Source organism: Dromiciops gliroides, chromosome 2 (genome assembly GCF_019393635.1).
Source record: "Dromiciops gliroides isolate mDroGli1 chromosome 2, mDroGli1.pri, whole genome shotgun sequence".
NCBI classification, from domain to species: domain Eukaryota; kingdom Metazoa; phylum Chordata; class Mammalia; order Microbiotheria; family Microbiotheriidae; genus Dromiciops; species Dromiciops gliroides.
Window position 1 is genome coordinate 111,323,044 of NC_057862.1, and position 11,192 is coordinate 111,334,235.

Genomic DNA, 11,192 nt, shown 5'->3' on the forward strand with positions numbered 1-11,192 from the left:
CCGCCCGGCCCCGTAAAGTCCTTAGGGCTAGGGTGGGGGCGGGGCGCCTAAAGAGGCCAGACCTCGGGGTGAGTTCCCTGCTTCTTGAGGGGCCAGGCCCACGGGGGCCGCCCCTGCCGGGACCGAGAGATCCCCGCCACCAGGTGGGGTTTGCGGGTCCTCGGGGGTCGGTGCCCCCACGTGGTTCCCGGGCCGCGGCCCCGCCCGGCTTGCTGCCCCGCCAGACACCCTGATTCTCTCCCCGGGCAGCACCGCACCTACCCCCAACCCCCAGGAAGGATTTATTAAGCGCCCACTGTGTTCCAGGCACTGTGCCAAACGCCTGGCACATATTATGTCATCTGGTCCTCACAACAACCCCGGGAGGTAGGTGCTACGTAACGAGGAGATGTGGCAGGCAGAGGTGAGGTGCCTCGCCCAGGGTCACCCCAGGAAGACCCATCGCTTTGTCCTTGGCTCCACCTGCGACCTGGGGCTGAGGGTCATGAAAATCAAAAAGCCTGATATCCCAGCAATCAGAGCGCCCAGGTGGAAGGACCCTCGTGGATTCTGACTTGTGGGAGTCCCCAGTTTGATGGATGGACCGTGGGAGATAGCTCCCAACCTCAGGGAGACCCCCCCCCCAGCTTGAGGGAGGATTGATGGCTTCATCCCTAACTCAGGAAGGCCATTCAGTGCCAATCCAGTTCCCCTAAAACACACACACACACACACACACACACACACACACACACACACACACACGAGATAAATGTTTGTATGCTTCTCATTCAGTAATGATGCTCCTGACGGAGCCTTCATCTCAGCATCAGGATAGAGATCACCATCACTGAGCTATCCAGAGTCCTCCCCCAGTACCTGCAGCTGAAAGTGTTTTCTTTCTTTTTTCTTTTCTTTTTTTTTTTAGCGAGGCAATTGGGGTTAAGTGACTTGCCCAGGGTCACACAGCTAGTAAGTGTTAAATATCTGAAGCTGGATTTGAACTCAGGTCCTCCTGAATTCAGGGCCAGTGCTCTAACCACTGCACCACCTAGCTGCCCCTGAAAGTGTTTTCTTGCCACTCAAACTGCCCTGGAGCAGTTTGTCTAGATCTCTTCTTTTTCTGATCACATGATATCTGCCTAATATTATATGTATCTTGTATTACTGTTGTGTGATCATGAATTAAAAGTTGGAATGGGCCTCAGAGGTGTTCTAGTACAGACCCTGGACTTGAACAACCTAGAAACTGAGGCCCAGAGATGTTCAGTGACCCACCCAAAGTTTCTAAGTGCAAACCCAACCACTAAGTGCAGAACTGAAATTTGAACCTAGGTCCTCCTATTCTAAATTCCAAAACTAGCCCTTTTCTTTTTTTTAATCTTTATATCCTCTGTGGATAGCAAGACCAAGTCTACTGTGTAAACTCTGGTCCCTGCTACAAACTTTGCCCTCTTGGTGTTCTACAGAGATTGTCAGACACTTGTTCTATGCATTAATTTTCCTAACCAAATCACTTCCCTCTGAACCTTTGCTTTGTAAAGACATTAAGAATTAGGAGTGTGGGGCAGCTAGGTGGCACAGTGGATAGAGCACCTGCCCTGGAGTCAGGAGTACCTGAGTTCAAATTCGGCCTCAGACACTTAATACTTACTAGCTGTGTGACCCTGGGCAAGTCACTTAACCCCAATTGCCTCACTTAAATTAAAAAAAAAAAAGGAACTACACAGTCGTCCCAACCTGCTCCTGAAATGAGAGAAGCAATCTTCATGAGTCACCTAGGACTAAAGCCTTGTTTATTTCTCATTCCTGGGTAGGTCCTGGGACAGCTCCTTAACGCTGATTTCTCTGGGACAGAAGAGGGAAGATGCTTGGCCTCCCCTCCCTTACTCTTCTGTCTTAATTTATCCCTAGAGAGAAGGAGCCAGGCTCAGCCCTAACCATGGAGCCTCGAGGGATCTTAAAGGCCTTTCCCAAACGGAAGAAAATGAGAACTGACTCAGACAGAAGCATCCTCTTGAAGCTTCCAAAGAAGGAAGAAGTAGAAGGCGGAGGTGAGCTCTAGTTTTCATCCCCCTCCCCCACACTGAATGTATCTAGAATTAGCCTTCCAAAGAAGCCCTGCTTTCCAGCTTGTCCCCTGCCACATATTGACCTCTTGTACCCTCCTGCCCCCCAAACCTGGTCCTGGATTCCTTTAGGCTGTCTTGCCCAAGCCCTTGATGTGAATAGGACCCATCAAGGCCTAGAAAGGATCTGAGGAGCAGAGCTCTGAACTGGGTCCCTTGGAAAGAGCCTGTGTCCTTAGGGAAACTCCTAAGGGAAGACAGGGTCAGTTGCCTTTTCTGGTAGAGTAAGTATAGAAGGGGCCTGGGGCAGGATTATACTGGCAATTTGGAAAATGGGTGAGAAGGCCTTCCTGGCGGAGGCTGCCCTGAGCTGCAGTTTCAGGGAGAAGACTGATTGAAGGAGGAAAAAGAGGAGGGGGTTTTTCCATAACAACAACCAACCCTGTTACATAGGTAAGGAAATAATATCCTCGGGGGCAGCTAGGTGGCGCAGTGGATAAAGCACTGGCCCTGGATTCAGGAGTACCTGAGTTCAAATTTAGACTCAGACACTTGACACTTACTAGCTGTGTGACCCTGGGCAAGTCACTTAATCCTCATTGCCCCGCAAAAAAAAAAAAAGCAAGAAAGAAAGAAAAAGAAAAAAGGAAAAGATCCTCCCCATTTTATAGGTGAGGAAACACAGGATCAGAGAGCTAAGTGACTTCTTACACAGCTAATGTGTATGAAGCAGGCTTTGAAGCCAAACCTTACCTGACTGCATGTCCACCACTTTTCCACACTGTATCTTGCTCACTCTCTGATCCATGCTTTGAGTTGGAGATAGAGAAGAGAGAGGGTGGATGATGATGAGAACTGGGATGGTTCTTATGCAGAGTGGCTGAGCCCACTGCAAGTCCATGTGTTACCCGCGGGCATTGGTCGAGCCCGGGCAGAGATCTTTGAGAAGCAAATCATCCAGCATGGGGGCCGCATCTGCTCCCCTCAGGCCCCGGGGATCACGCACATTGTGGTGGATGAGGCTGTGGACTGTGAGCGAGCCCTCCGACTCCTGAAATTATCACAGCTGCCCCTAGGTGCCCAGCTGGTGAAGTCAGCTTGGCTGAGCCAGTGCTTGCAGGAGCAGAAACTGGTGGACACGGCTGGATTCAACATCTTTATCCCTAGTAGGTGAGCCCGGCCTCAGTGCCTTCATCTTTTCTTTCACTGTAGCAAATGCCTCACTGAATCAACCTCAGCTGAACCACCAAAGGTGCCACTCGCCCAAGGTTTTTTGCAAATTCTTAGAAGAGTCAGACTCCGTTATCCCCACTGCACAAATGGTCAAAGTTAAGGCTCAGGGCAGGAAAGGTCTCAGTGCAGCCTGGTGGTGGCTTAGGGCTCTGCTCTCTCGCTCTCCCTGCAGGTACCTGGATAAGACAGACGTTCGTGTTGAGTCTTTCCAGCCAGAACCCTCTGGAGCTTCAGTCCCCGCAGGGCTTCCTTCTGCCTCTTTCCTTGCTCCACACCAGGAGGCACACTCAAAATCGAATACCCAGCCACAGGTCAGGGGCTCATCCAAATCCCATTGTTTTCCTCCTTGGGCTGTAGGGAACTGGGAGACCTTCAGGAAATGGGTCATCTTTCAGTCAGTGCCCAAGGGTAAGGGCCTGCAGATAGTCTGGAGAGTTCCAGCCAAATGGGGGCAGCAGGGAACTTGCTATTCTGTGAGGTCCTTCTCCTGTATTCAGTCACAGTCAGCACCATGTACCACCTCACCACTGTCCTGGGGCAGCGCCATGCCTTGGGCTGGGTGCTATGGGAAGAAGGAAGAAACACCATCCCTTCCTTAGGGGGCTCCCTCTCAGATGGAGGGAAGCATGGGCCCTCCCTTTTTGGAGTCCCCAATATGATGGAGGAATCATAATCTGAGAGAAGATGGACAGTTCCCAAGCCCAGGAAAACCCCAGACTAAGGGAGGAGTGATAGCCTGTGGCCTCGGGAAGTGGCAGGAAGGGAAAGAGAAGGGAGGGCCAGGATGAATTATGTGTGTTCTCTCTATTTCAAGCCTACCTCTTATGATGAAGGTAGTGAGGAGGAGGAAGTACAGGTTAGCGCAGCGGACCTGGAAGCCCTGATCACTGGCCGATACCCAAGCACCCCGGAGGGAGGCGCTGAGCCCAGCCTGGACCCCACTGTCAGTGAGAAGTGGGTGTGTGCCCATCCCTCCAGCCAGAAGATGACCAACCACAATGCTCACATTACAGAGAAGCTGGAAGTGCTGGCCAAAGCCTATGCTGTCCAGGGTGACAGGTGGCGGTCACTGAGCTACTCCAAGGCTATTAATGCCCTCAAGAGCTTTCACAAGCCTGTCACCTCCTACCAGGTAAGAACCCTGAAGGCCTCAGGGCAGAAGCCTAATCTAAGGGTGAGATGAGAGCCCTTATCCTGAGGGAAGAGAAATAGCCCTGTGTCAGGGCACCCCCAGTCTGATTAGGGCTCTGCAAAAATCTTCCAGACAGCAAGGAGACAACCACTCAACAAAGATTAAGTGTCTGCTGTGTGCCAGGCAAAACAATTCCTACTAGTAAGAAGCTTACATTCGAAGGAGGAAGGCAGAAATACATATAAAAATATATACATACAGTAAAACCATTGAGTTAATAAGGAAAAATATGTGCTGAGTAGTTGAGTACAAGGTAGTTTGGGAGGGAGGCCCCCAGGGATGGAAGAGAGGGATCAGGAGGAGCTTCATGAAGAAACTGGTGCTTGGGCTGCATACCAAAGGCAGGAAGGGACTCCCTGAGCCGAGAAAGGAGGAAGGGCCTTCCGGGCATAAGGGATGGATGGTGCATGGCTGGAGCAAGATCAGAGGGACAGGAGGTGGACTATGGGGCCTGAGCAGCAGAGCAAAGGCCATTTTGGCTGGATTGGCAAAGTTTGGGAGGGGAAAGAGGCCAGGGCCAGGTGGGAGAGGGCTCTCAGAGCTTAGCAGAGGGCCTTCTGTTTGACACTGAGGCACCTGAAAGCCCCTGGAGTTGGTGGAGAAGGAAGTCTGCAGTGCAGGGCAGTTACTGGGCAGCAGGGCACATGCTAGAGGTGGGTCGAGAGAGGGCTGTCACTGCAGTAATCTAGGAAAGGGGAGAGGGGGGCCTGCCCTAAGGTGGTGGGAGACAGTATGTACATGGCCTGGTCATTCACACTACAGATGGTGTCAATTCTAAAGCCTTGTCTTTAGGATTATTACCCCATCCTGGCTCAGTCTCAGGGTCCAAGTTTACATTGCCTTGCAGCTCTCAACCGTCCTGAACTTACCCTTCCATAGTCTTGAGCTTCAGGGAGCAGTCCAAGCTGGCACAGTTGTAGTTGATCGGGGTCTCCCCCCCAACCCCATCTCTTCTACCATACTTACTTCTTGTGTCGCTGTTACCACATTCCGTAGGAAGCCTGTGGCATCCCAGGGATTGGAAAGGGCATGGCAGAGAAGATCATGGAGATTGTAGAAAGCGGTCATCTTCGGAAGCTGGACCACATCAGTGACTGCGTTCCTGTACTCGAGCTCTTCTCTAACATATGGGGAGTTGGAAGCAAGACTGCCCAGATGTGGTACCAGCAGGTCACTCCTCTGCCCCAGCCCCGCCTCCCCCCTTCACTACAGCAGCTCCCTCCACTGATTCTGAGCTCTTTGGGGGTGACCTCACTTGACTGGGCTGCAGTTCAGGTCGGTCGTTTGCTGGGAACACGAAATCCAGATAGTCTCTTTCCTCAAAGGGTGGCCAAAGCTTATTTGAACCTCCTTCTCCTACTTTGTCCCTCTTCCTCACTTCCCAGAACTGCCTATCCCAGGAGCTCAGGATACTTTCTCTTATTTCCTTCCTGGGAGAGAAAAGATTCCACACTTCCTGGACCTCTCTGGGCACTGATCCTGTTCTCTCAGGGATGTTCTCCCCTGAGATTGGGTCTCCTTTGTAAGTGACCAGTGTCTCTGTCCTAGAACCTCACTCCCTCCTGATGTGTGGCTGCTTTTTCAGGGCTTCCGGACCCTGGAGGACATCCAAAGTCAGGCCACCCTGACTGCTCAGCAGGCCATTGGCCTGAAGCATTATGAGGACTTCCTCATGCGCATCCCCAGGGAAGAGGCTGCAGAGATCGAGCAGACTGTGAGCAGAAACCCTGACTTGGGGAAAGGGGGGACAGGGAGGAAAGGGAAGGGATTTTCAAGTGAAGTTCACAAGGTAGGACATGTGTCCTTTATCTTCCTCTCACACTGAGCCCATGATGGTCTGCCCAAGGAAGCTGGGGAGCAAGAGTCTGGCAGGCAGGAAAGGCTGAAAGGTGAGAGTTCAGGAGGGAGAGGTGCCTTTTTTGGCTTCCCTAAAGCCCAAGTGGAAAGCATCTATAACAATTTTCAGAGTCTAAGGGAGGGATAGAGAAGAGTGGTGGAGTCAGGAAGGCTCCACACTGCTTCTGGGCCAAGTAGCTGCCTACAGAGTCACTGTTTGCCCCACCCCTTCCCCCCATGTCTCTTTCCACAAACTGAGGCCTAAGATTTATATCAAGAGAAGGTGGGTTTAGAGTTGGATGAAGCCTGGAGTTAGCATGTAACAATGAGAAGACCCCTTGGAGAGTATCCAATCTAACCATCTCCCTCTAGAGAAGAAGGCACTGAGGCTCCCAGAGGGACAGACCTGAGGCCTGAACAGGCCTGGGGCCTTAACCACGTGTCCCAAGCCAGGCTTGCTCTTTGCACTGGATGATAATACGGCCTCTCAGCTCAAGCTGACACTAGTGGAGGCCTGCATCTCAAGTCGGATTGTGTTTGGGTTAGGCTAGAGGCACATTTGTTTAAAGGCAAGGTGAGGTTGGGCTGATGGGCCAGTGCTGCTTCTGGTGGCATTTAAATGAGCACTGTCTTGAACATAATGGACCCTTAAACATTGTTTAAACTGAATTGGATTTGTCTTCCCCTAATCCACAAGCACCTTCCCTTTGCTAGAGCCAGAACATCTGAAAAGCCCATTGAGGCAGGACAGGATGACCACTCCATTCATCGTGGGGGACGAGGGATAATGTGGGGCATAGAGTGAGGATGGGGAGACCCCTGGGGACAGGCACCAAGATTAGTTGTGTTGTCCCTGTGTCCATCCATCACGGTGGCAGTACTGTTCGTGCTGACGTTGTCACTCATTCACGGTGCCCAGGCATAAAGAATACGCTCACTCACCCCCCAGCCCCCAACTTGAATTAGATCAGAAGCACTTCTCTTCCCTGTTTGAACAGACAGAAGCTTTGGGTCCGGTTCAGAGGCCTTTTGATAGAATTACCATCCCAGGCCCCTCCTCCCATCCCTTGGGATAGGCCCAAGAAGGGAATTAAGGGATTAGTGGATGCCGCTTGTCCGGAGACCACTGAGGAGGCCTGGTTGCATCCATTGGAGGGCCACAAAAAGCTTCATTTCCAGGGGAGTAGGTGGGAAGGCCATCTGCATGAGAAAGGCTTTAGTGTCTCTGGGATGGAATCTAATGAGTTTATCTCCCTAATGAAGGATAATCCTAGGGTTGAAAATTACCCCTTGTTTCAAGCCTTGGGGAGACAGAGTCTGGATCTTCTCCCTTCCCCCATCAAAGATCGGGCCCTGGGTGCTGGACACCTGGTCAGTCCTCAGGTTCCATCTTGATCTCATAACATCCTCCTCTAACCTTTACGTTCATAGGTATGGGGGAGCAGGAGGGCTGCCTAGGCTTTATGTAATCCATCTGCCTACTTAGATTTGGGGGGTGTGGGGGAGGGAAGGCTCTCCGGTTCTTTAGTATTTCTAGAGGATTGATTCTACAACTCCCCTCAGTAACATGTTACAGTGCTGAATCAATCACTTAATCAGCAAGGATTTCTGAAGGGCCTACTACTGTGTTCCAGATACCACACCAGAGCCTGAGAATGCCAATTAAAAAGCGAGGCAGCCCCAGCTCTCAAGGAGTTTCCATCCTACCGAGGGATGGGATATTTTCATAGATAAGAAATTGCCGTCTCTGTATATACAAAATCCATAGTAATGCTGGGGGTGGCAGCAGGCGCTAACCATTGGGGGAATCAGCAAAGTGTTTTCTTGAAGGAGTTGGCACTGGAGCTGAGCCTTGAAGGGAGTGAGGGTCTCCAAGAAATGGAGGTGAGGAAGAGCACTGTGGCCACAGCCTGTGCAAAAGCATAGGGTGGGAAATAAGATGTGATTCCTGGAGCAGCTAAAGCAGGCCTATTTGGCTGGATCCTAAGTGCTCAAGGATTGAGAAGTGCTTTGGTAGTTCATCCTAAGGGCAGTGGGGGCCACTGGAGCTGCCTGAGCAAGAGACGGGGCATGAACAGAGTGGAGTGCCAAGAATGTGTCTGCTCTGTGAAGAATGGATTGGAGAGAGGAGAGACTTGAAGGAGGAAAAGTGATTAGGAAGCCATTGTAGTAGTCCAGGTGAGAAATGATGAGGGCCTGGATCAGGTGGTTGTGGTGGCACTTGCAGCGAGAGGGGCCGAGGAGGCCTTGGCAGCCAGCCCTTTGGCTTTGGGGAGTGAATGAGGCTGAGAGTTGAGGGTAGCCCTGAGGCTTTGAATCTGAATGATTGATAAAAATAAGAAAGAAGGAGGGATGTGTTTAGAGAGAAAGATCATGAATACTGCTTTGGACTCATCGAAAGCTGCGGACTGTGCCTATGGAGGCTCTGGATAGAGATGTCCAGGAAGCAGCTAGAAATGCAAAACTGGACCACGGCAGAGAGATGGAGATTTGAGAGTCATTCGTATAGAGGCGACAGCTGAATCCGTGGGACTTGATGAGATCACCAGACCAGAGCAGAGAGGAAAGAGAGAGCTTAGGATGGAGCCCTAAGGTGCCCCCATGATAGAGCGGGACTTTGTCTTTTTCCTTCAGAGGAGATAGAAAAGGTTTGTTCTGACAGGCCAGAAGAGAATCCCAATAGAGCAGGATCAGAAGAAGCCTGGGAGAAGTCTCCAGCATGGGGCGGGGGCAGCAGCATCAGGGGTGTCAGAGGTCATGACAAGGACTGGGATCTAACAGTCAATAGAGCAATGATAGTCCTGCAGAGAGTGTGGCAGCTCCCATAGTAGGGACGGGGGCCAGGTTTTTTCCAGGAATTTGGCCGTGAAAGGAAGCTAAATCAGAGGACAAAGACTTCAGGGGGTGGTAGGATCAAGTGAAGACTTTTTAAGGAGGAAGATGTGGGCGTGTTTGAAGGCCAAAGGGAAAGAGCCAGTGGATAGAAGGAGAGTTTAGAAACGGCCTTTCCTTCTAGTCCATGCTATAAAAGGTAGAGGATGACCTATCCCCTCTCCCTACACACCCACTTTCCAGCCCAGGGCTTAGTTTCTCTTCCCTTCTCCTAACCCTCCTAGTCCATTCTTGGACCTTCAGTGGTGGTTATGACCCCACTGAAGACCCCACACCCAGAGAGGGGTTGGCTTGGGGCCCGAAGGTAGCCCCTGATCACCAGTCCCTCTGCTTCCCCATCTTGCAGGTCCGGGAGGCAGCCCATACCCTCAACCCTGGGCTGCTCTCTGTAGCATGTGGCTCATATCGCCGGGGGAAGGCAACGTGTGGGGATGTGGATGTGCTGGTCACTCACCCAGATGGACGATCTCACCAGGGGGTCTTGGCTCAGCTCCTGTATGCTCTTCAGCAGCAAGGTATGGCCCCTGGCTAGGGACTCCAGGAGCGAGTGAGAGGTTCCCCAAAGGAACAGAACTGGGTTCGAGAAGCTTACTCACACAGGAACACCAAGCAGAGAGGGAGCACAATGTGATCCAAGAGCCCAAGAGGCCTGGATTAAAGTCCTGAGTTTTATTAACTAGTTGTATGACCTAGGACAGGTCACTGCCCTTCTCAGGGCTATCTCAAGGGGGCTCTGGTCCTGATGATCTGGAGTTTAGGAGTGGGTTTGGAACTCTTTTCATGTCCCCTCATTCTTTCTCCTTCCTGACATAGGCTTCCTGACAGATGACCTGGTCAGCCAGGATGACAATGGGCAGCAGCAGAAGTACCTGGGTGTGTGCCAATTGCCAGGCCCCAATCGGCACCACCGGCGTTTGGACATCATTGTGGTACCCTATAGTGAGTTTGCCTGTGCCTTACTGTATTTCACCGGCTCTGCCTACTTTAACCGCTCCATGAGGGCACTGGCCAAGACAAAGGGTATGAGCCTTTCAGAACACGCACTTAGCACTGCCGTAGTGCGCGACAGCCATGGCGTCAAGGTGGGGCTGGGGCGGACATTGCCCACCCCAACAGAGAAGGATGTCTTCAAACTCTTGGGCTTGCCATACCGTGAGCCCTCTGAACGAGACTGGTGACCTCCCCCTGCCAACCTTAGAGACACACACACACACGGGGCCTTCTGCCCTACTCACCTCCCGGTCTCTTTTGCTTGGTAAAGAAGCAGAGAGTGATCACCATCCTCCATAGCACTCTGCACTGGGAGCCTTGACTGTTCATGAGCCCCGATGCTTTTCCCTGGAAGAACATCCATTGGCCCTCCCAGGAGCAGGCTGTGTGTGTGTGTGAGTGTGTGTGTTTGAGTGTGTATGTGTGTTTGTGTCACAATTGCAGTAAATTGTTTTGGGTTTTTTATATGCTTCACTCCTCCCCTTGCCCCAGTTTAATAAGCAGCAGGTGGCTGCTGTGCAGTCTTTCCCACTTCCTGTGCTGAGGACCCAGGCCTACCTAGAAGGGTCCCACCTTCTAGCCCACTTCCACTCAAGTACTAAGAATATAAAGCATCTTTTGCCAAGGGGGATGATGGTTACAGCAAGTGGTCAGCTTGCTTTCCCTTTTTCCTTGCTTCCTATACTTCTGAAGGGGCAGAGGAAGAGAGTGGTCCAGTGCTGGCATGTATGCAGTGGTTGAAGGGTGTGAGGGGAGACTGAGGAAATAGTAAAATCCATTTGACATATGCTCTGCTGTCTATGATCCCTGCCTCCTGCGGTTGCCTCTCCGGGGCCACTTTCCCAGATGATCACTTCAGGGAGTTTGTCTGGAATGCCATCAGCTGAGACAGGAACCAAGTGGGCCCAGGTTGGCTCAGGAATTGGAACTGCCAAGTCAAGAGATGGAGGATTTGGGGGTGGAGTAGGATAGGGTAGGGCGTGTGTATGGTAGAGCTCCTT

General features: G+C 51.7%; 1 protein-coding gene across 4 annotated transcripts; it reads left to right on the forward strand.

The window, feature by feature from the left end:
* Window positions 1-6: 6 nt before the first annotated feature.
* POLL (DNA polymerase lambda) lies at window positions 7-10,978 on the forward strand. 4 transcript variants are annotated; one of them, XM_043983564.1, is made up of 9 exons: window positions 7-366; window positions 1,894-2,033; window positions 2,924-3,218; window positions 3,454-3,592; window positions 4,096-4,413; window positions 5,470-5,748; window positions 6,059-6,187; window positions 9,548-9,716; window positions 10,015-10,978. In XM_043983564.1, the coding sequence occupies exons 1-9, from the start codon at window positions 335-337 to the stop codon at window positions 10,377-10,379; spliced, it is 1,866 nt and encodes a 621-aa protein (XP_043839499.1). In that variant the 5' UTR covers window positions 7-334; the 3' UTR covers window positions 10,380-10,978. The 4 variants fall into 4 exon arrangements, with proteins under 4 accessions (XP_043839499.1, XP_043839501.1, XP_043839498.1 ...); XM_043983566.1 differs by having other exon boundaries at window positions 5,470-5,643; XM_043983563.1 differs by lacking the exon at window positions 7-366 and adding an exon at window positions 1,720-1,792.
* Window positions 10,979-11,192: the final 214 nt, after the last annotated feature.